This window comes from Phyllostomus hastatus, unplaced genomic scaffold, assembly GCF_019186645.2.
Source record: "Phyllostomus hastatus isolate PE091 unplaced genomic scaffold, TTU_PhHast_1.1 phas_scaffold_55, whole genome shotgun sequence".
NCBI lineage: Eukaryota > Metazoa > Chordata > Mammalia > Chiroptera > Phyllostomidae > Phyllostomus > Phyllostomus hastatus.
In genome coordinates, this window is record NW_025334035.1 from 1,758,626 (window position 1) to 1,782,596 (window position 23,971).

Sequence of the window (23,971 nt, forward strand, 5' to 3'; positions counted from 1 at the left end):
GTCAGCAGCTGGAGCTCATGCCTGCACACACATGTACTCACAAATGCATGCACACTGCTGGGCTCAGGACAACCAAAGATGCTTTTGTATTAATAGCGTTTGGGATCAGGACTTTCCTGCTGCCTGGGATGTTTGTGACTCAGGATGTAAACCCTAGGCTCCTTTCTTAGGGCAAGTTATGGTCCATCTCTCTGACTGCACTCCTGTGGAAAAGCCTGCACCATCTGAGCAAGTTTTTAAGTACTGGGGATGCTTGATAAATGGTCCTTAAAATTGAATTCAGGTGCCCATGCAAAGTATTTGCAGTGGAATTAATGGGGTCGCTTCCAAATGAGCTTAATGGCACACTTGCCTCATTTCCAGCAATTTCTTGAGGAGTTACAGGAATGCAGTACTATGGTTATCAGGTGGTTTCATGGAAGAGGCCCCTCTCCAGCCCCATCTCCACCGCTCACCCTTGCAGCATGACCTCGGAGGAGACCCTTTCCCATTTTGAGTCTCATTGTTCTCATCTGCACAATAACGGATCTGAACTTTGGGTAACAGTCTCAGAAACTGTATCTGTCCCCCCCGCCCATGCAAATGATAATGTTTACTTCACTGATGCACACGTGGAAGTTTGTCAGACTTCATAACTTGTAAGAACACTGTTTGCTGTTATGAGTCATCGTTGGCCACACCATGAAGCCACGTATCTGTCACTGCTGATGTCTGAATCTAAAAAAAGTCTCAAGTACTGAAGGCACCTTGGAAAGTTAATTCATTTAGCTCATGCTTATGCTTACAGCACCAACTAAAATTGTTTTTATTTTTGTTGCCATCAAGACTCCTTATTTTATATAAGCAATTGTGCTTATTACTTAGGATGGAACTGCTCATATTTCCTAGGGCACAGGACCAGACTTCTGCAATGTTTTTGCATGTAAGAGCTCTGAGGAGGGGTCCAAATCTATCTTCCATCACAAAAGGGAGCACTGGGGAATAATGTACTCACAGTGATTTCCTGGGTAGTTGGCTTTCTCTACTAATTTCATAGACCTCTATTCTGGCACACTGTGTTTGAGTCAGACATCACAAGGAGAGTTTGAATATAGGGGCCATAACTCCACCCATCCCTCTAATTTCTATCACACAGCAGGGTTAAAGAGGGGAGGACAGAAGAGGGTAACTCTCAGTTTCATCACTCCACCTCTCCTCCAATGGCAGCGGTTCTGCTCTGCCCCAAGCTTGCATGTCCCACACAGCAAAACCAAAGCTGTATGACTAACCATACCTACCCTCCTTAGAAGGCAGTTTACTGCTCATCAGCTGTTACTCAAAATCATCCCTTGAATGATGTGTCACCTTCAATCCAAATAGCTTAGCAAAGCATTCCATCCCAGACCACATCATATTCTTCATGAAGAGTTGTGGTAAATGCAACAAGGCCATACTTTTACAATCATTTAAGATGAGATAGTCCTCTCGTCTGCAAAGTGGGGATAATAACAAAGTATTGGTTAAGGATTAAATGAGACAATTGATGGTTTGGGCTGGATAATCAAGAGGAATGATTTTCTAAGGATATATAGGTGACTTCACGGTGTACTGACTTGACAATGTTTCTTGTCCTGGCTGAAAAGCACAGCCACCTAGTGAGCATTTCACACCCAGCCCCATTCCTGTGAAAAGCAACTTTTTAATTTTCTTAGCTCATACTGATTTGAATTTTGGTCTTTATCTACATCAGCCAGATATGGAGAATGTCAGGACCTCAGGGCCTTTCAATTCAAGCCCTTTGGACACTGTTCTGGGCTGTAAGTAACAAAAACTCAACTTAACTTAAACAAGAGAGGGGCTTTATTGGCTCATGAAAGAAAACTGTCCACAGGTGGGGCCAATCCCATGCAAAGCTTGATGCTGTACTTAAATGACCTCGCCAAGGACCTGGCTTCTTGATGCCTCTTGATTCTCCCTTCAATAATGTCAGCTTCAGGCTGAGAGTGGTTCTTTTCTTTTATTAAAATATTTTATTTATTTATTTTTAGAGAGAGGGGAAGGAAGGGAGAAAGAGAGGGAGAGAAACATTAACACGAGAGAGAAATATTGATTGGTTGCTTCTTAGATGCCCTCCAACTGGGGAATGAACCCTCAGCCCAGGCATGTTCCCTGACTAGGAATTGAACTGGCAACCTTTTGTTTTGTGGGATGATGCCCAACCAACTGACCCAAACCTGTCAGGGCAAAAGTGATTCTTTTTCATGGGCCCAAGATGATCACCATCAAGATCCAAGTTTACCTACTTTCTCTTTCACATCCAGCAGGGTGGATAAAAAGATTCTCTATTCAACACTCCCAGAAAAAGTCTTGAAATTCCCTCTGTCTGCATTGCCTTAGCTCACATGGCCATACTGAACCAATCACTGTAGCCAGGGAGCTGGAATGTGCTGTTGACTTAGTTTAGGTCATGCATGCACCCCTGGAAGTGATGACAGAGTCAGTGCAGCCCGATCATGAAATCCTCAGACAGAAATCAGGGGCTGCTGGGAAAGGAAATGGGGGAATGAACACTGGGGATGCAGCCAACAACATCCATCACATCCCTTGTTTTGTGGATGGAAAACTGAGACCAAGATCACAGTAGAGCAGGGCTGAGACTACAACCTTGCCCTTCTATGAGCAGACCATGTATTATTTCTGCTCTACTTCTACTTGTTAGGCCAACTTGCCCACTCCTGAGTGGTGATCATTGTGGGCTCAGACCAATCCATTTCTCCCTAAATCTGAACGAACTGGAGGCATCACATCTCAAACACCTCCGAGTTTCTAGTCAGAAGAAAACAGACCTATGCTCCAAGGATTTTTGCAGCCACAAAGCTCAACCCCAGCACTTTCATCTCCCCTCTGGGGGCCCCCTAAGTACCAGTAGCTCCTGCTACTTTTAAGGGGAAAAATGCATTCTGGTGTGCAAACATTATTGCATATTCATGCACTCAAAATCTAATTTTAGCTGCAAAAGACTTCATTACAAGATGCTCACATAATTAAGCAGCTTTCTTCCCAGGGTTTGAAAGCTTGTCTATTCTTCTCTCTCATTTCCACATCACTGGGATTATCAGAATGTGTTTTAGCTTCTTAAAATTATACATTTTGGGCTTTCCAAATTGATCCACAACAGGAGATGAAATCCATGAAAATTATGTTTTAACACAGGCTTGTGTCACTCCAGTCTTGCTATTAAAGATGGAATCTGTAGACAGTCAGAATTTCACTGTTCATAGGCTCCTGATGCATTTACCACATTTCTCCCCTAGATACGGATCCCCTTTTATTCCTTGGCTGGTTGGAACAGTATTCTCTTTATGGAGAAGCTGTGCACTATAGACAAGACCTAACTTAGACACAAGCAAAGGAAAGGTGGATCTTCTTACCCTGATGTTCTCCCACAGAAGCAGGCCCAGGGCTATGGCTGCTGAGAACCAGCAGCAGCAGGTAGGTCCTTTGTACTTCACTCACCCCTTCGCTTAGTATCCAGAAGCACCTGCCAAATGTCAGGTCCCTCACCACGCAGAGTGACTCAGTGCAACCTGGATGCACTCTGACCCCATTATTCTACTCATCTGCATGCCTGGCTAAGGTGCAAGTAAATTACAGGGTCATTGGGGCAGGTGACACTCTACCTGGAAGGAGAGGTCCCTGAGTACCTGGATGCTGGAGATGTACCCATCCATCTACCAGGAGGCATGGGCTGTGTGCTGTTGCTCTCCTGTCTTATGCGGTGGGGAAGGGTGGAGCCCAGGGGACTGTGCCTGGGCTGTGGTCTAGGCCATCTGTCTAGCCAAACCTCTGCCTTCTCCAGCCCGATGGCTTCTGAGTCTTCTACTTGAAGATCATCTGGGCGGGTGGCTAGGGAGTGAGGGCCACAGCCATGGAGCCAGTCTTAGGAGGTTGCCAGCTTTTCTTCTATGAGTTGAAACTGTGTCTCCTCTGAGACTCTGGGCTTGCTCTGGGGTGCAGGTGTCCAGGGCAGTATGGGAACCCATGGTGGGTCTCAAGTGCTCCTAGAACTCAGGAGACACAGCCTCATCAGGCAGTTGCAGACTTGACCATGGAGCTATGCTCGGTGTTTCCAATTTTGAGCTGAGCCAGATGATGCTTTGGGGAGGGTCTAGAACAGCCTCAGCATCAGTGTGTGTTTGATGGAACCTCAGGAAGAACTTGGAGGCCACCAGGAGCAGATGCTTGAGCCCACTCATTGGCAAAACCAAAGGCTGGAGAGGCATCCCCCTGAGGACGGGTGGCTCTGCTGGGCCCTGCAGCCCTGCCTGCCTTCACTAGGGGTAGCTCTCAGCTCCCTACCACCAGCCAGGGAGCAGAGGGTCAGGGCTTCCCCATGTCCAGCTTTCTCAAACCTCTCGCCCCATTTTCTCCTTGTGATGCAGATTGGCTTGGGCTGAGGAGACATCAGATGAAGGGCCCAGCTGGGGTTAGTCCATGCCTGGACAAGCTGTAGAAGGGCTTGGGGGTTGCCCAAGCTCAGGCCCTCCCCCCTTCTCTCCCCCCACCCACCGCAGGGGTCAGTGTGCAGTTAGGCTCTCTACAACTCTCCTACATCTTACTGTCCTAGGCATTGCTCCTGGGTCCATTCCAATCTCTAGACCTGAGCCCCCTGCCCTTCACAGCCTCATTCCTGAGCCCAGGATATATAGGGAAGGGTGACCCAGGAAGGTAATTAGCATCAGCACCTCTGCCCCTATTAGGCTGAACACTAAGTGACTGTATAAGGACAGAGTTCTTTTTTAGGTCCCACCTTTGTCCTTACCCACCCACTCCCCTCATCCTGCAGTAGACTTGGAGAGATACACCCAGCCCATGTCCCTTTTACCTCTTCTGCAAAACACACCAGGTTTTCCAAGCTTTTGAGCCTTTGCACATGCTGTTCTCTTTGCCTTAATTATCCTTGCCCTCCACTCTGCTGGGATTCCTACTGATTTCTCGAGACCAGGGCAAAGTCACTGAGGTACACTCCCCGAAGACCCAGGCACACAGCTGACCACTGGGAGCCTGCACACACACATGCTCTTCCGTTACTGGGCTTCTTGCTCCGTTTGTCATGGCCCCTCCCCTGGCCCTACCAGAATGAGCTGTGGGTGCAAAAAGGGTGCCTTTCATATAGTCTTCTCCTTCTCCCAGAGGCCAGCACACAGCAGGTCTCAGCAGCTTTGGGTGTCCTCCCCCTTTTGTTGAGGGAATGGATGAACAAGGAGGGGAGGATGACAGTGTAGCAGAAATAGAGACAAGTGGTATGGCAGAGACCGGTGACGGGAAGTGGTGGGGTGAGTTGACATAGGGACAGAGAAGGCTTGGCCACAGCCACTGGAGGTCAAGCAGAAGCTGTAGCCATGGCCACTGGGGCCACGTGTTATGTTGTTGATCGACCATGCAGTTCCCCTTCCTCATGACCCAAGGGCAGGACCCACAGAAAGCAGGGGCCTATCAAGATGGGTAGGGCAGTCCGTCACAGCGATCCCCAAGACCTGACCTTCCTGGGATTCTCCTAGTCCACCCCAAGCCCCCACCTGATGGCATATAGGCCCTTGGGTCTAGGACTCCCCTGAGGCCCAGCCCCCTCTCTGCCCCACCATCCCCTCACCCTCACACTTTGTGTCTGAGGCATTGGGTGAATGCCCAGCTTTCCTGGGGACAGCTGTAGAAAGAAGCCCGGCAAACAGGTCCCACTCCAAGGAGCACTCATGCTGAAAGGGGTAGCAGGGGGTGCACAGAACCTGCCATGTGTCCTGAGGTTGCTGTGTGTGTGAGGGGTGCTCCACTCTGCCCATGGTGCCACTGCCCACCCACAGAGAAGAGGGAGGCAGGACTGCAGAGTTCGTGGTGCCCAGTTGTCACACCACACGTTTATAGGGTGTCAGGGCTGCGTGGCTCAGCAGCAACAGTGCGTGAGCCCACCTCCATGCCCCAGTCCTTGCTGTTCACAGCATGGATGCCCGCCCAGCCCAGCACCCCACAGTCAAGAGCCCTGACCAGCAAGTCCATGCCTGGGGCTGGAGATAGGAAACCGGGGGTCTCCAAGAGCCCTGGAAAACATGTGTCTCTAAGTGTGAGAGAGGGACAGACTGACAGCCTCTGGGAACACATAACCTGGCGTGTATGTGTGATTGTGTTTGCAAGTCTGGGAGCATCTGGCACACCCTGCATGGTGTCTTGGGCTTGTCAAAATGGGCATTGCAAGCATGGAGTGGTGCGTCTAAGCGTGACTGGCTAGGTGTGAGTGTCTGTTCTGTGACACCGTGTCTGCCTGAGTGGGCTAAGGGCCTGTGTCTGGTGTCCCTGCACGTGAGGGAGGCAGCACTGGGTGAGCCTCCCTGCCAGCAGCACAAGCAGCCTTGTGTCCCAGCGAGGCCACCACCTGAGCACCTGAGTGGGTGCAGCCCCAGGGGTGGCTGGCTCTCAGCGGGGCAGGCAGAGCGGCTGGGCCTATCATCTGGGCACATACTCCCTGGGCAGCCCAGCCCAGTTGTGGTCACGCAGGGCCTTGTCCACTGTCTGAATGTAGCCATTGATCAAGTCCTTCATCTCCGGGGTGAAGGGCTCGGGGTCATGAGGGCGCCGGCCGTGCCGCCGGAAGCTGCCTTCCTTGTTGTTCTCCACGCAGAGCAGCCGCTCCTCACTCACGGACACGTTGAGGAAGGCCACCATCTCCCGCAGCGTGGGCACCAGGCTGCGCCGCAGCTCCTCGTAGTGCACCACCAGCAGCCGCTTGCCGTACTTGAGCCAGTCTAGCACGTGCGAGGACCACCATGACGCGTAGCTGTTGACGAAGTCCGGCCACTCTGGGGAGGAGAGGAAGGGAGCCTCGTCAGGGCCCGGCCTGGGAGGGCTGCTGGCCCTTCCGGATGCCCAGGCAAGTGGCCAGGATCTTCCACCAACCACAGCCCAGGGCCAACCTGCCCGAAGTCCTGCTGGGAAGGACCTTCTGTGTGACTTAGTGTGAACAGGGTTGACATCGGGCTGGGCTCTGAAGAGTCCTAAGCTGGGAAGATGTGACCTGGGGTCTGCCAGCCCCCTGGCAAACACATCAAGTTAAAAAGAGTGTGAACTTTACGTACCAAGAACTGGTTCTCTCTCGTGTGCTATGGATTCCTTGACCATAGGGATGGTACCTGGCCAGGGAGACCTGGGCTGGCCCACAGTGCATGACACAGCAGTGTTAAAGACAGGTGGGAAACTGAGGCAGGGCATCTCTTTCAAGATGACCCTCGTTCATCTTGATTTGTCTCCGGCCACCGTGCACATCTAATGTGGGTGGTGGGACCAGCTGCAGGGCCTCCTGGTGAGAGGAAAATGCTGCACAGGCCAGGCTTGCCTTCCCGGCCCCTGCTGTGTGTCTGAGTGAGGGTAGTGCCTGGCCAGCACCACTGAGTCTGGTAGGCATGAGGCTGGTTTCACCTGTGGCACAGTGGTGCGGGAGGGCATGCAATGAAGCCATGGATGGAGCAGCTGCCAACTTCTGCAGATGACCTACTGCATGAGATTTCTCTTCCAGCAAATTAAGAAATTAGGTGTTTTGTTGGGGGCTGGGAGCAAAGTATGCAAATGTTAAGAGTCACCCCAATGAAAATAGTTTCCAAAATTGAGCTGTGGTAAGGCATTTGCTTTCTCTCATCTCCAGCACAACCCTATGAGATGGGGACCGCCCTGTCTGTCAGATGAGGGACCTGAGGCTCATAGGGATGCCATTTGCCCGGGGGCACTGGGCTGGTAAGGGGCCCAGGAGCAATCAGAGCTTAGCTGGCCTCCATCCTAAAGGGGAGTCAGCAAGGGGGATAGGGAAGGCGGGGGGGCTGGTCCGGGGGAAGGACGACAGGGGAAGGGGAGGACAAGGTCAGCCTCCGCTAATCCAGAGTCACACAGGGGCACTGCCTGTCCTATGGCCCTATATCTCATCATGCCAGCCACCCTGCTGAGCACAGCTTTCTTTCTGATGGCTCAATTTTATATCACTCGCCACCCTGACCTACACCTCTGTAATTCATTGCCTAGAGGCTGACTGTGAGTACCCTGAGGGCAGAGACATGACCCCTTTCCTTGGGCCCCGGAGCCTTGCCCAGTGCACACAGTAGGACTTCGGTAAGTATGTGTCAGCAGGCTGACTCTGAATAAAGCTGCAGTGAGCACCCACCCCCAGCTACTTCTGTACCTTTGCTCTTCCAGTTGCGGTCAGCTGCATAGCCCAGGTGCCCGGCACACTTCCTGTTGAATTCAGCCACCAGGGACCTGTAGGGGTTCCGAATCAGCAGGATGGCCGAGTCGAACATCTCGATCTCCCTCCTGCCACTCTCGTGGGTCTTCACGCAGATGGTGCGCCGGCTCCGCCAGTGGTCCTTCTCGCCCTTGAATCCTGCCGCAGAGAGAAGAGAGAGCTGCTTTGGAGAAAGGCATGGTGGGGCCCCCACTGCCAGGCAGCAGGCAAATCCGAACCTGCCTCCCTGAGGGAAAGCTGACAATAGGGGCATAAGAGAGGCCCATGGATGGCAGAGCAGAGGGCACTGGGATGGCTCACGGATGGCTGACAGGAGTGGCCTCCTCAAGGCTGACCCTGCCCAAGACAGCAGGAGATGTCTAAGATTTGGGAAAGATGGCGTCTGCTAGGCAAGGGAGACAAGGCCCCTCCTGCAGATCCCCAGGAGTCAGGGGTCAGAGGGCCTGACCACGTCCCATCTTTAAATATGGGAGATGCACAGGTTTCGGCGTTTTCTCAGCAATTTCCTATGAATATTGGAAATACCCTTGTGAGTCAACTATAGTTCCAGGCACAACTAGATGAAGAGACTGAGGTTCAGAGTGGGTGTGTAACTTGCCCAAGATCACACAAACACTATGGCAATAAAGCCAGGGCTCTCTCTACATGGCTGTGTGTATCCCCAAGAGGCTCCCAGATTCCACCCACCTCCCACAGGAGGAGCAGGCTCCCCATCATTACGCACAAAGGCTGTAAGCAGCTATTGTCCCTCCCTCTGACCGTAACAGGGCCCCAACCTTGCATCTATGAAGGTTCTCTACCTGGATGCCCCTCCCCTAAAGCAGGTCAGGCCAAGGTCTCATCCACGATGTTTGAGCCCTGCCCTGCAGAACTCAGGGCCTGGTTTCTGTGAACAGAGCCCTGCTCCCATGGAAAAATCCCTCTGGGCTGGGGGCCTGCCTTCTTCCTGGGTTCCCTGAACCAGCACTGGGTGCCCGAGCCTGAGTGACTCCTGGCTGAGAAGGTCAGGCTCTGCCCGTCCATAAACACAGTCACATATTTATCAATAACGGTTATTGTGTGCTCATTCTGTGTTGGACTTTATGTCAGGGGTCGAGACTCAGACCCTGCCTTTATGCTTAGAATCTAGCAGGGAAATAGCCCAAGTATACTAGAGAGCACAGGGGCTTATGGGAACAAAGATGAGGGGGCACTAATTAGAGGGTGTAGTGGGATGACACCGAAGGTTTCCAGGAAAGATGTCCCCTGAAACTTGTCTGCTGACCGTATCCCAGCGCATCTCCGCCAGCCAGCTCTGGGGCGTACTCCATAAATGTGCATGAGCTTCTCTTGAGCTCTTAGAAACATAAATAAGCCTCTACCTCGTTCATGAATGGCTGGGAAGCATTTGTGTCTACAAGCGCCTGGAAACTCACAAGCCTCTTTTGAATCTGGAAGTCCGGGTTCACCTACTGAAATGCAACACGTTCCAAACACGTCTCTGCCAGGGGCCAAACTCCAAAAGGCTTTGACTCATTCTGTCAAAAGGCTGGGAGTTTCCAGGAAAGCGGAGTCCAGCCATGGGCTGAGTGGACGTGAGATCTGGTCTCGGACACTGAGACGCAGGGTGGTTTACCTACTGACTGCCTCAGCCTGTTTCGGCAGAGGCCCCTTTGCCGTGTAATCCAGCGGCGTTCGCCCAGGACAGGTGTGGCATTTTGGCCCTGGAGCTGCCTTGGGAATTTCGCACCTTCATGTGTGATTGCTCTGTAAGTGCTCCAAGGCCAGCGGCTACCTCTGGCTGGTCCTGTAAGGCTCAGGGACGTGCGGTTGTGTCACCCAGCCCTTACATGCGGCCGTGTGGACCAGTGGGCTGCTTGGGGACCGAAGTAACCAGCTATGTGGGAAAGGTAAAGGCTTTCTAGAAGAACAAGGTGGGTGTCTCCAGCCTGTGCACAGTGGGTGCTTCCCAGGGGACCAGGCCAGAGTGGGTGGGACCACGTGCTCCACCTGGCCATTGCACCTGCAGGTGTCCCAAGGACAATGGGGCCGGGTTTGATGGACATTCTTGGCTTTTTCCCAACCAGACCCAGGTTGCTGTGGGTGACTCCTGAACCCACTGCCATTCAGGAAGTTTCGTTCTCTCTAGGATGTTGCTGATAGTATCCGTTCCCTAAACTGAGCTCTAGTTAAGAAACCCAGCTGCTGCTGGCCTTGGTGGTATCGTGGTGAGCGGAGCTGCCTTCCAAGAAACCCAGCTGTTGTAACACTTGGCAACAGAGAAATATATTCCACCAAATTTAAGTGCCACTTGACTTATCTGAGGTTCTTAGTCCTTCAGCAGCCCACAGACTCCAGCCATTTACGTTAATTTACTTGGCCTGATAAGGCCTCCTATTTCTACAAGTTTAGGAATCATAACACTGGTGAAGATTTTGGGGCCTACTTTTTAAAAACAGCACTTTGATAAGCTACCCCTTGCCTCCCCCCACCCAACAGGAGGCAGCAAATACAGTCTCACCTAATTATTGAGGGTTCTGAAAAGGAAGGGCAATACAAGAAACGTTTCTAGAGAGCGAATCCGGGCTACTCTGAACCCAGACTAGATCGCGTGAATTTTCACTCAGAGTGTGGTCCTAGGAGGCCTGGCCGCATCACCACCCGGGAGCTGGTCACAAATGGCAGTTCCTGGGCCCCACATCAGATCGACTGAACCAGACTCTCTGAGCGCTCGGTCCAGGAACCTGCTGAAGGGAGCGAGCCCTCCGGAGGCTCCAGCACATGCTGCGGTGTGAGGAGCACCAAGCCAGCACTCCCGGGGGCCGTCTGGCACGGGAGCTGCCTTTCCCGCTCCCCGACAGCTTTCGCTCACCTTTGTTGTAGAGAGTCCCATCGAAGTAATAGCTCCCCGTGTAGAAGCCGGTGGCATGCTCGATGAGGTGCCGTGCCCAGGTATTCCCAGCTCCCGGGAAGCTCGACAAAGCCACAAACACTTTGGATTTGGTGGGCAGAAACCTTCTGTCTGTGCACCGAGTGTCTGAAAGCCAGAAGCCATCTCAGGATTACTCACCCCCAGACTCGCCGCTGGACTCCCCTAGACAGAAACTGCTGACCCAAGACTCCCACTTAATGGAAGCGTGAACTGAGGCCCAGAAAGGGGCAGGGTTCACCACCTGCACGTGGGCTGCACGGCTCTGTGGCTGCCTGAGGAAAGCCCCAATGACAACGAGGCCTCCAAGGCCCACGCAAGAGTGTGGTGCAAATGGGCACACTGTGGACCCCCAGCCCCTGCTTGTCTCCATGGCCAATGTCATGGCTGCCCGCTCAGCAGAGATAACTCCAGGAGAGGTGGCTAGGGTCATGGCTGGGCTGACCAATGCCACACATCCAAGTACAGCCAACAAGGAACCAGTTGGACTAATTTCAGGCAAATGAAATTTGAACCTGCTCTTCCTCCTGCCCCCACCCCCACCTCCAGGCTGCATGAAATGATCAAGTCAAAGCCCAAAGCCCGGTGCTGTGCTGGGTCATAGTAGGTGCTCCATAAAGGTGGTAACATTCCTCCCTGTCTGTTGTCCCTCCATCAGCTCAAAGGTCAGCTGGGGCAGAGTGGACACATGCACATCACAGTGCAGGAGCCATATGGGTCTCCAGGTCCTGTGCTGGCTCAGGGAAGCCTCTGAGGCCCCTGTGGCCACTGAGCTTCCATGGCACCCAACGCCACCACCTTGCCATTGCTATCCTTCTGGCCCCTGCCTCTCTGCTCTTCCTTTCTTCCTCAAAACACCTTTATCCCAGAGAAATTCAGATAAAGGTCAGGTGCTCTTCACACTTAGCCCTGCATCCTGTGTCTACCCTCCAGGGATGGCAGAAGCCTCCTCCATCTCATTATCCCAAGACAAGACCACCCATGAAGATGCTAGGGTTGTTACACAGACGCCCTTCCTTCCCCAGGGCAAGGTGGTGGCGTTGGATGCCATGGAAGCTCCCAGCTAGCCAGTGACGGTCAACAGTCACAGCCCACTCAGCCATGGGCAGCATTCCCAAACCCCAAGACCAAATGCCACAAACAGAGGCAGGCATGTGGGGATAGCCCTTTATGCCTCTTACACCTAAAGGGGAGGGCTCACCTTGCACGGGGGTCTGGTAGACCTCACAGTACTCCGCCAGCCTCTGTGCCTCAGGGTCCTGGACACACAGTGAGCTGTCCACTGCATCCCGCAGGTTAAACTGGGGGGTGGGGTAAGCACAGTAGCACTCCCAGCCTCTGAGGATGGCCAAGGGGAACTCCTGCCAGACAAGGAGTGAAAGAGAAGCATCTCTGGTGAATGTAAGGGCCACACCTCCCTCAGCTCAGGTGCAGGGATGAACACGTGGATGTACTGCCAGCTACAGGGGATCAGCAGGGATGTCCGTCCGTCCTTCCAGCACCAGGCTCTGTGCCCAACCCCAGGGAGACCAACTCAATGAGGTGTGACTTCTGCCCTCCAGTAGCTCCCAGCTGGCCAGTGACGGTCAACAGTCACAGCGCGGTGACAGTGGTGCTCACACGGAGGGGTGAGCCAAGGGTGGGAGGCAGGGAGCAGGGCTTGGGACCGGACTTTCGAGATGGCTGGGAGGACGTCAGGAGGGCCGGGGTGGGAGCAGGCACTCAGACAGTGGGATCCATGCAAGAACATGTGTGTGTGACTCAGAATGGGATGGGTAAGCCCACACGGGCAGTTAGGGCTCAGCGTGTCACACGTTTAACCAACAGACTGAGAGCCCCAAATGACTTCTGAATTCCCGCTAGCTCTCCCTGGAGAAAGGCCCTACCCAACCCTTACACCCAGCTCCACTGCAGGGTGGGGTTCAGGGCCAAGGCCAGATTCCCACACACCCATCTCTCCAGGACAGGAAGGGTAAGGGAGAGTTGACTCAATTCACCAAGATACTGAGACCAGTGGGGGCTTCCTGAGGATGAAGGGACCCTGCCAGTGTTGGGCCAAGCCCGCTCCTGGCGTCTCATGGTTTCTTGTCCCCCTGAGGAGGATGCACTATACTATGAACAGAGCTGAGGTGCTGGCTTCTGGAAGGCCTGGGTGTGAATTTGGGTTCCCGAGCTGGGTAACCTTGGGCAAGGTGCTGAACCTCTCCGAACTTCCCCACTGAACAAAAGTAATCAAATCTGCCTTGCAGGTTTATTATGAGGACGAGATGAGAAGGGTCCTAACGCCAGCACTGGGCCGGCGCACGCTCCGTGTTCCCACACGGGCGCGGCTCATCGTCCGCCTCCTCACCCTCGGCAGCAGTCACAGCTCACTCAAAAATCCCCCACCCACCTCTCCCACAGCTATCTTTTGAGCAGCTACTGCGCACCGGGCACTAGGTAGGCCACACAGCCGCATCTCATTTCTGCATCTTGAACACAGGAAACGTGAGCCTGCTGGAGTGTGCAGAGAGGAGTCAAGAGCGTGCGCGCAGGAGGGAGGCTGTGGGTGGAGGAGCCTTCTCACTGCCAAGGGAAGCTCGGCAAAAACCTCTTTATTTTTTGCCCACAGCGAAATCTCATAAATAAATAAATAAAAGCGAATCAATAGCGGTTTCTGAGCAGAGCCTGGCAACGCGGAGGATCGCAGAGAAGACAACTGAGGTGGAGTCACCAGCCAAGGGAGGGCGAGGCAGAGCCTGGGGGAGGGGACACACTTTAGGGGGCAGGAGGGGAGGAGGTGTTCCCGGGTGCTGCTGACCCCTGCCCCCCATGCAGGGCTGCTGTTCTAGACACAGGCTGAGTTCTCTCCCCAGTGAGAGCCTCTCCCTGCCCGCCTCCTCCTTTGTCAAGGCTGAGGAGAAGCTTCGCCTCTGCCTCGGCTTTGACCAGAGCCCACGCCCAGGTCTGTCTTTCAGAATGGAGCTGTCCAGTAGGGACAGGGTGGGGGGAGGGCAGACTCACTATTCTCACTTATACACACTTACCCCTCCCCACCCCACACACACAATATCCTGCTGTACTGGCTGCTTCTCAAGCTCCCAGCTCCCTTTTTAAGAGGAAAAACTCTTAAACATTCTAGGCAACCATAAGCAAGTCACCTCCACTTTGAAACCTTCATTTTCCCATCTGTAAGATGGACACACTCCATGAAATCGGCTTGCCTGTGAGAATGGAGTATATTGTTTCTCTTTGGCCCTCTCGCTAGCTTCCCCTGGCCCCCCCTGGATAGACTAGCAGGTTATCCCCAAGCCTTTCCTGGGGGAAGCTTGAACCTGGAATGGGGGTGGGGCGGCAGTTGCTCTGGGTATCGTGGACTTCAGTGTCAGAGGGAGGGAGCACTGTGTAGTAGAGAAAGCATTGGGCTTATAATCAAAAGACCTGGACTCAAGTTCCCATGTCATAATTCGGGATCTGTGTGACCTTGGACAGGGTAGCTGTCCCTTCTGAGCCTCAACTTCTTCATCTATAACATGGGGGTAATCATATTCCCCTCACAGAGTGCTGGGGAATGGAGGGAGGATAATGCATGAGAAAGACCCCACCCAGTGCCTACTACATAGTAGGTGCTCCCTTATTTTTCTCACTGAAGGCCTTTCACTGTGCTGTCCGTTCACCTGACACTCAGAGTACCAAGAGTTTGTTTCCTAAGGCTCCTCACTTTGGCTGCCCTTCCAAGGCCGCTAAGCTCAGGACCAAGCAAAGGTCAGAAGCTCCTCCCCCACTTAGCTCTTGTGGTCTTTTAGTCTTGATCAGGCACGCGAAGAAATGAATTGCTTTGAAGACTCAGTTGCCACAATGAGCCCTTAACTTGGGGACCAGCCACACCCCCAACCACAGCTGCCCTCAATGTCAGCTGCAGGGACAGTCCAGCATGGGCAGCATGGGCCGCTGTCACAGTGCAGAGCCGAGGTGACCGGACTTGGCAGTGAATGGACAAAGGCTGACAAACCCTGTCTGCATGCCCAGCTAGACTCCAGCTACCCGGGGCCCCCAGGCCATTTCTGCATAGAAAGTGAAGTGTGTGAGTTCTGACCCTCAATCAGAACACCACTGGCTTTCTGGAAGTTCTGCTGACATGAGTCCCTGAGAAGCCATCACAGGAATTGTGGCCTCTGGCCTCTCTGATCACCACCCACCCTCTCCCACAAAGTCCTCGTGCCGCCTCCTCCCAGACCAACAGGTTCATCGCAGCACATGGGAACAAGCAGCCGGGGAACCTAGGGCAGCCATGGGGTGAGCGCTTGGCCACCCGACTGTGTCACCAGTTGTTATGGGCTGAATCACATTCCCTAAATTTCATACGTTGAAATCCTAACCCCCAGACCTCAGAAGTGAATTCATTTGGAGATATGGTCTTTAAAGAGGTCATTAAGCTTAAACGGGGCCATTGGGGCGGGCCCCCATCCAATCCGACCGGTGTGGTTATTAGAAGAAGAGATTAGAACACCAATGCATCCGGGCCAAGGGGCCACCACATGAAGACACGGGGACAAGGCGCCATCTGCAAGCCCAGGACAGAAGAAACCAACCCTATTGACACCTTGATCTCAGACTTCTGGCCTCCGGAACTGTAAGAAAATACAGTGCTGTTGTGTAAGCCACCCACTGGTCTGCAGTACTTTGTGACAGCAGCCCTGGTAAACTCACACACTAGCTTCCCATCAGGCCCTGGGCCATCGCAGTCACATGCCAATCTCAGGCCCTTGCACTTGCTGTCCTCACTGCCTAGAATGCTGTGAGCCCAGACACCCTCATGGCTTTCCCCCTCACTTTCTTCACCTTCCCTTCTCTGTGAGCCTCTTCCGGCTTCCCCGTTTCTAGCTGCAACACTCTTCCCAACACCCCGGATATACCCTGTCCCCTGGCTGTCCTTTCTGATTTTGTTTCAGAGGTATAGCAGCGATGCAAGGCTCTGACCCTCAGTGTACCAGCCAGCCAGTCTTGATGAATGAAGACACACAGCATGTTCCTCGCCCCAGGTTCCTCCGTCCCTCCCCAGTCAGCCCTGCCTCCCTCAAAGCAACTGCTATCCTGATTTCTACCACCACAGACTCATTTAGTCTATTCTCAAATGTCCTATAAATAGAGTCATCCAATGTCTATTTTTGTGTGTCTGCCTTCTTTCATTCAGAAACACATTTGTTAAATCCACCCATGTAGTTTTATCTGTTAGTACATTGTTCTTTTTATCGCTATTATTCTGTGTGTGAACACACCAATTTGTTAATTTATGCACTTGATGGACACATGGGCTGTTTCTGGTTTTTGCCTATTATGAAAAAAGTTGCTGTGAATGTTCATGTACAAGACTTTGAGTCGATGAATATTTTCATTTCTCATGGGTTAATACCTAAGGTTCCTGCTTCATTTTTCTCCACAGAACTTGTCAGCATTCAACATACAATCTGTTTTACTTACTGACCTGTTTATTGCTTGGCTCCATCCCCGAGAACTTGAGCCGGGATCTTTGCGTGTCTGGTGAGCTTTACTGCATTCTCTAGGATGCTGTGGATACTTAATGAGTGTTTGATGGACAACCCAATGAGCAAACGAATGAACGAATGAATGAATGAATGAATTCTTTACAGATCCTAACTCTCCCCAGAGTTATTGGCAACAGATTTGGGCACAAGCCTTATGGTCATTTTTGCCCTGTGCACGAGGGAGGAGAAGAAAGCTGCTGCCTCGCAGCCAACCACCCCCCTCCCCAACAGCAGGGAACCCGGGGGCCTGGGCTCTCCTGGGATTCTTATTTAGAGAGGATTTCACCACCATGGTAGCTCTACTAAGGGCAGCTAGCTCTGTCTCCTTCCCGGGCTGCTGATGTCGAAGCCTCATGGTCCTACATCCCAAGGCTGGGGACAGGCTGCCTCTCACCAGTGACCTGAACCTTTTTGCTTCCTTGAGTGGATTAAACTGTCAAGTTTCTGGGTGTTTGCAGAGCAACGGGAGAGCTGCAGACAGTAATGTGGTTTTATTTACAACATAACCGCTTCAGCGACATCACTGGATTCTGAAAACAGAACAATTTTTAGCCCCTTGAGGATTTCTAGGACATGATTTCCATAAAAATTAAATATTGATGAATCTTATCTCTCTGCCAACTTACCCACTCTCCTCCTCCCCCCGCCATCCCAGACTTCAGTGAGAGAGAGAGAGAATGCAGGGAGAAAGAAGAAAATGATTAGGAAAAGCAAGGCAGAAAATGGTAGGAAGCGCAAACACAGATGTGGGAGCATTTCACTAAAATAGACATGGGGTTAAAGAGGGAGCCCCTGAGCCTGTGTCAGAGAGCAGGGTGGGTACACATCCTAACCCTGACTCTTCCCCTCTAGCCTAAGCCTGTGTGTGTAGCCTGGAGCCAGGTCATGATTCAGCTGCGCTGGGCTCTCCAGGTGGTGGGGACCCATGTGCAAAGGCTTGGTCATGGCCAAGGGGTCAAGGAATGGACATTCCAACAGGCAAGGAGTGAGGCCCCAAGTAGGACCCCTCTACAAAATGGGTCTCATCTCCATCTTCGTTCCTCCTTGAGCACCTTTCTTGGGATCTCCATATTTACACAGAATTCTAGAAACTTCATAGATCAGCACTTCCAGTTTCAGAAGGGAAATTGAGGCTTGGAGACTGGCAGTGAGCAGCCCAAGACCTTAGACCATGAGTGAGAGTGGAACAGAGCCAGCTTCCTGGGGTCCAGTCTGGGGCTTTGTCACAGTCAACTCCGTGGAGACAGATGCATGAACACATGGATTTTTGGAAGAAATCTACAAACTAGCCAGAGGTTAGGTTTGACCAGTCTGTTCCTCCAGGGCAGTGCCCTCCACTCCAGAGGCAAGTCTGACATTGAAGATACAAAAAGGGAATGAAGATGTCCACACAGGTGGCTGCACGTGGGCCATGAGGGCCAACTTCTGCATTTGGTGCTTTCGGGCAAACGCCAAGTTAACTGAAAACGCATCAGCTGGTACTGTGATTGAGAGCCTGGCGTCTGACTGCAGAGCTGGGGTTGTGTGGTTTGGAAAGGCAGAGCCAGAATGAGGTTTGGTGTCAGGCTACACGGTGTCGACCAGCTACTGAGCATCTCTGAACCTTGGTCTTATCACCTGTGAAAGGGGCATAGCTTAATGATCATAGGCTTTGGAGTCAGCAGGTGTGAGATTATGGGAAGATGGATTGAGTTCTGATTTCTGCATCTGCAAGGCGGGTTTGAGGATGGAGTGAAACACTTGTGAGGTGCCTGTCAGAGGGGAGACACCCAGCCACTCAGTTGGCCTGAGTCCAGGGGAGGCTAAAGGTGTGGGAGGGGGTAGGGCCTTCTCCATAAGAAGAGCTGACTCACAGTCCCCTTGCATGTGTCTAGCCTCAAAGGGGCTGCTTCAAGATTCGGGGCAAATGTCAGTGTCTCCAAGGGCCTCTATGGGATGTTCCCTTGGGCAATGGCTCTCTGCAGACACCGAGCCCCAGCCAGGAGACCCACTGACCCTCTCCATGCAACACCCTCCCCTTCAGAGCCAAATGCACAGCAGAAAGAAGAATCCATTAAACACTGTGGCTCAGAACCACCAAACCCGTGGGATCCCAAGGAGCCTGGTTTCCACCGACATGGGAGAGGACGAGTCCCCGGCCTTGGGCAGTTTCCCAAACATCCCACGCACAGCAAAGGAACCATGGGAAGCTGAGTAATAATGACCATTATTCCATCATCTGTAACACTCGCTGTGCGGGAGACACCCGAATCATAGAACTCTTTCATGTCCACAATGTCACCGAGTCCCCCTCACTGTCTGGTGAGGCATTTCTGCCATGGCCAATCCCGCTCAGTGAACGAGGACACTAAGGTCATGGCTACACATGATTGGCCAGGATCACAAAGTGAGAAAGGGGCAGAGCAGGGCTATGTGCCCAGGTCACTGTGACTCTAAAGCTGCCTTCCCACCATCTTCAGAATGAGAGGCCAGCTGACTCACTGCTCAAATGTGCTGAAATTCTTAAGTGCACATCGAAAATGTACATATCCTTTGCCCCAGCAGTTCTGCATCTGATAACATAGCCCCAGGAAATAATCATGAACATGCTCAAAGGTCTACCCACAGGGATGTTCGTGCTCCACAGTACTGTTTACAATAACAAAAGGAAAAACAAGAAAAAGTCTAAACATCCGACAGTAGAGGATGGAATGAACACCTTATCGCCAGGAAGCACGGCCAAAGGAGGTTCATGAAACACTAAATGAGAAAAGGAAACAAATGGCAGAGAAGAGTCAACTTGTTAAAGACAGACCCACATCTACCTGCCTCTTTCTATGTAGATACGGGTGTGTGTGTGTACCTACAATAAAAGACCAAAAGTGTGCAAAATCTTCTTAGTTGTTTTCTTTGATGTGGTAAAGCCACAAGCGAGTTTTAATTTTATTTCTACATTTCTGAAAATTTTTAAAACTTCCTAAAATAAAACCTGTGTAATCCCCCCAAAGAAAACAATACATGTGTATGTATCCGTAAAAGACACAGAATAACATCAACAGGTTTCCTACGGAATTTTTATAAGAAATCCGAAACCACACCCTATCAGGTGCCTACCTGAATGACTCTACAGCGTGTTGGCAAAGAAAAGAATTCTTAATGTCAAGGTAATAATTCACAAAGCCCAGACTCCTACAGACCCAACCTTGGCAGACCATGGGACCGCATGCCCCATGGAGGCAGCTGGTCCACCAGGACAGACGGTGTCTGTCGGGGTCCAAGTGGATTTAGGCAGAGCGGCCGCCCAGCAGAGAACAAGCCGGCTCCACATTAACACACGCTTTTCCATTTCACAGGCGGCTGGGTTAGTGCCGCCATTAAATGGCCAAAGAAACCCCCTAGAGGAAATGTCAGTGGGAAAACATCCAGGAGATTAATATTCTCTAGGAAGAATTTATACACCCAAAAGAGACTAAAAGAGGGCAAAAAGAAAGGCTCCTTCCTCTCCCCGCCATCCTGTCCCTCCGACTCCCTTCTCGGAAGAACCACGGCCATGGCCACCGGCCGTGGCTGGCAGATAAAACCTCAGATCGCAAGGCATAACAGCTGGTGAAACGTTAGCAACCTGTTTGCAGATGGCGTTAGATTTCACTCCTCAGCCCCACTGTGGGACTGCACACTCCCACAAATGGTCTGTCTGTTTGCACACAAATATCAGGCTTCAAAATTAATCACCCCCAGATCGGAATTGGTAACAACGCAAATACCTGAGCTACTCCCTCCCTCCCTCTTCATCCTCACCTCTGTCCAAATAAGGAGGTGATAGGTCCCTGAGTACTGAGAGTGAGCAGGTTTCCTTCTATCTCTGATATGACCACAGACAACTAGACCATTTTACTGTGTTTAAAAATACATCACATTGGTCAAGTCCCTCTCGCAGGCAGAGAAAGATCATTAAGGTGCTGATAGTCCCCAAAATGTCTTTTTTTCTGTCAAACTACACTCATGGAGCACCCCGAATCCATTTCCACTAGCTAGCAAGAAACAATAGAGATTTTAATCTGGGGCTTCAAATAAACTCCAGATGGTTGCTCGGCACTGTGAGGGGAGCTCCCCCACTTTTCCTGTTTGGAAGCCCCACCTCTCACGTCTGCTGCAGTGGGAGGGAGGAGGGGCCAGGACCCAGCCAGGCCTAATGAGGCCCTTAGTCCCCTCCCCCAGATTTAGCGCTGTCCCACTTAAAATCCTTCTGTGAGCATTTTCCATTATAAAAGTCTCTGCAAACATTTTCAATGGCTGTATTATAGTCCACTGTATGGCTGTGGCTTAATGTAACCATTCCCACATCATAGAACATCTGAGCTTGTCTTTCAGCCAAATTAGGATGAGACGAAGCTCCCACTGGGTCAGCAGCCCTGCAGCCTTGGTGCTACCGGCCTCTCCGGGGAGAAAGCGCTTGGCACTCCAGACAGGAAAGTATAACCAGACATCCCTGACTTCCCCTCTGTCACCCACCCTCCACATCCAGGAGAGAAGAGAGAAAACCATTCCTGCAGAGAGGTTGCTGGTCACTGCAGGCCTGGATCAGCTGGACTTCCAACTGATCTCACAGCCACCAGACCTCGGCACCAGAGGCAGAACTTCCTTCTGCATCTTCACCGAACAGGTGGGAAGCACAATCATCTAGCAGGGTGCAGACTCATAGCGAATGTAGGCCGTGTCCGGGTGTTGCTGAGCTGCCCCGAGGGCAGTGGTTCTGGCCAGGCATGAGGAGACAATCTTGTCCTGCAGGGGACATTTGGTCTGGTTTGGAGACAGTTTGGGTAAAAATGCTGCTAAACATCCTAAAATGCACAAACTGGTCCTAAAACAAAGGGATCCCCAGAGAACACTTCCACCCTCCCCCGACCCAGGAGCATCCTACCTGTAGCTGTGAAGTGCCACTCAGGGCACACCACAGTAGCTCCCTCCTACCCACACAAAAAATCTGGACTTTGAGGCAGGCATCCAAGGCCCACTGCAGTTTGTCCCCACCCCGCCTTCCACACCACATTGTGCAGCCCTCCACTCCGGGCAAGCCAGGATGCTTTCCACCAGCCCCCTCCTGCTCAACAGTTGCCTAGTCTTACAATGCCCCCCCTCACACCCCTCGTCCACCTGTTGACACGGCCCCACGTCTTCTGGCTCCAACCCTTCCTCAAAGGCGCAATTCTCCCTAAGCCCCCCGCCAAACCTCCCTTGCCCCGTCAGGCCCTGACTTCACTCTGCCGGGTCCTGTCCTAGGCCCTCCCCAGGGGTGAGCTGTACCTCATGAGTGGGGCCCTGGTCTCCCCCACCTCTGAGCTCTGCTGGCATCCCCACCTCACCCCCTATAACTGTCAGCTTAGGTGTTTGGCCACATCTCACTGCATGTGTCCTGCCAAGACCAGCTTTCAGCATTAAAGCTAGAAACAGTGACTTCCTCACAGCTACAAACTTCTGGGCGTTTGAACAGTGGGACTGGCGGAAACACCACCCTCCCCTCCCACCAGGCAACGGATACAGGCAAGGCCAGGAACAGAAGCAAACCATGAGGGAAAAGGCCACTTCGGAGAATCTTAGATGCCCTCTCTTCCCTGTTCTGACCTCACAATTCCCACGAGCACTAGGCAGAGCTGAGCAGGTAGCTCGTCCTTGAAACATACAATGAGGAGAGACGTACAAGGTGCTAAAGTGCAAAACGGCAGAAGCGATCAAGTGCCTGCAGGTACCTTTGGCACACACTCCAATGTGAAATTGCAGCAATGTGGATTTGTGCCAGTAAAAATGAAGAAAGGCTGAAAATAGAAAAGGAAGAGTTTTAAATCTTCAAGCTGTGTGTCTGTAATCACAAGGCAGAAATCTCTGGACTCTCAAGGGCTGCCCTGGAGGAGGTGCCCCCAGAATACTGGGATATCCACCTAGAAAGCTGCTTTGAAGTTGCTGCCCCTAAAAGAAGACTCATAGGGTGCACCCTCATTTCCCTCTCCTCCATCGCTGGTGGGGGCATAACATTAGCACAACCTTGGCCAAGGGCAACATGGCAGTGTTTACCAACGCGAGGACAGGCAGTCTGTGACCCAGCGTCTCCCTGGAACTTTGTCTTACAGATCCACCGAAACAAAACGAGCCACCCACAAGGAAAGCCATTGCAGCCTTATTTGTAAAAGCAAAAGACTGGAAACAAGCTAAATGTGTAACAGCAGGGGATTGGTTAAATAAATTATAGGACATCCGTGTAATGGAATAAAAGATTGGGAAAGCACTTTCTTTGCCAATAGGGAGCAATCGCTAACACAGATTGTCGAGGAAAAGGAGTCTGGTACAGGGGAGTGTGAGCAGCGCGTCCCCATCTGCGGGCTTGTGAAGGAGCAACGCCTCTGAGGGAAGCAATTGCCTGAATAGTCATAGAATCTCCCTGAGAGTGGACCAGGGAGTCAGGGCTGTAGGCTGCCTCCAAGGAAGGACAGACTCTGAGGGTGTGTGGGGGGGTGCCACCCGGAACAAGAGGAAGACTCTCCCCTCCGGGCACTTTGGTGTCTTTTTACTGTGTTCCATGTGAGTGTATTACCTGTTAAAAATATTTTACAACACTAAGGACATACACTAGTGATGTCTGTTTCCTGTCGTGTCCTCTTCTTTCTTCTCCTCGCTCTGTTGCCCCCTTGCTGCACTCACCCTCTCAGTCTCCCTCCCCGCAATGTCACACAAAGGCAGCGGCCTGAAAGCACAGGGGTGTGGTGTCCAGAGCGGGCTGAACAACCAGTCACTCCATGTCTGTGTGTGAATCTGCACTGCCTCTGTAGCAAGCGGGGATCAGAGCATCCCCACTCAGGGAGTAGTGGGAGGGGCTAGGAGGGTTAAAGCAGAGCACTGGTAGGCAGGCCCCTAGCATAGCACCCAGCACACAGGACACCTTGGTGGGCCTGCAGCCTGGTTGGGCCCAGCTGAGCTCATCAGACTCCAGTGGGGGCTCTCCAGGGACCTGCTCTGACTGCAGGTGTGAAGGCAGCCCTGCAGTTTGTTTTCTTGCATGCACACAAGCAGGTGTTCCTGCTGTCTCTACCCCGGGCTCTGCTCCCAGGAGGGGGAGAGGGGAAGTAGAGATCCTCAGGCCAGATGTCTGCAAACCAACAAACTGTTCATGGCTCACTGCATGCGTCTTGTGATTCCCTGATGCCCAAGACATCCTTGGCAGAGGCTTCAGAACCTCTGAAGCTGCTGGACATGCAAGAGAGACACTTCAAAGGCTGCATGCGTACAAGAGGAAAGTGCCCACCTCCA

General features: G+C 52.2%; 1 protein-coding gene across 3 annotated transcripts in view; it reads right to left on the bottom strand.

Moving 5' to 3' along the window:
* Nucleotides 1-1,986: 1,986 nt before the first annotated feature.
* Nucleotides 1,987-23,971, bottom strand: part of WSCD1 (WSC domain containing 1) — a 46,476-nt gene continuing 24,491 nt past the window's right edge. For all 3 annotated transcript variants that reach the window (XM_045824031.1, XM_045824029.1, XM_045824030.1), the window contains exons 6-9: nucleotides 12,370-12,529; nucleotides 11,112-11,276; nucleotides 8,198-8,398; nucleotides 1,987-6,830 (exon numbers count right to left, since the gene is read on the bottom strand). In XM_045824031.1, coding sequence (XP_045679987.1) covers nucleotides 6,478-6,830; nucleotides 8,198-8,398; nucleotides 11,112-11,276; nucleotides 12,370-12,529 — 879 coding nt within the window. In that variant the 3' untranslated portion in view covers nucleotides 1,987-6,477. The remainder of the gene's footprint in view (nucleotides 6,831-8,197; nucleotides 8,399-11,111; nucleotides 11,277-12,369; nucleotides 12,530-23,971) is intronic.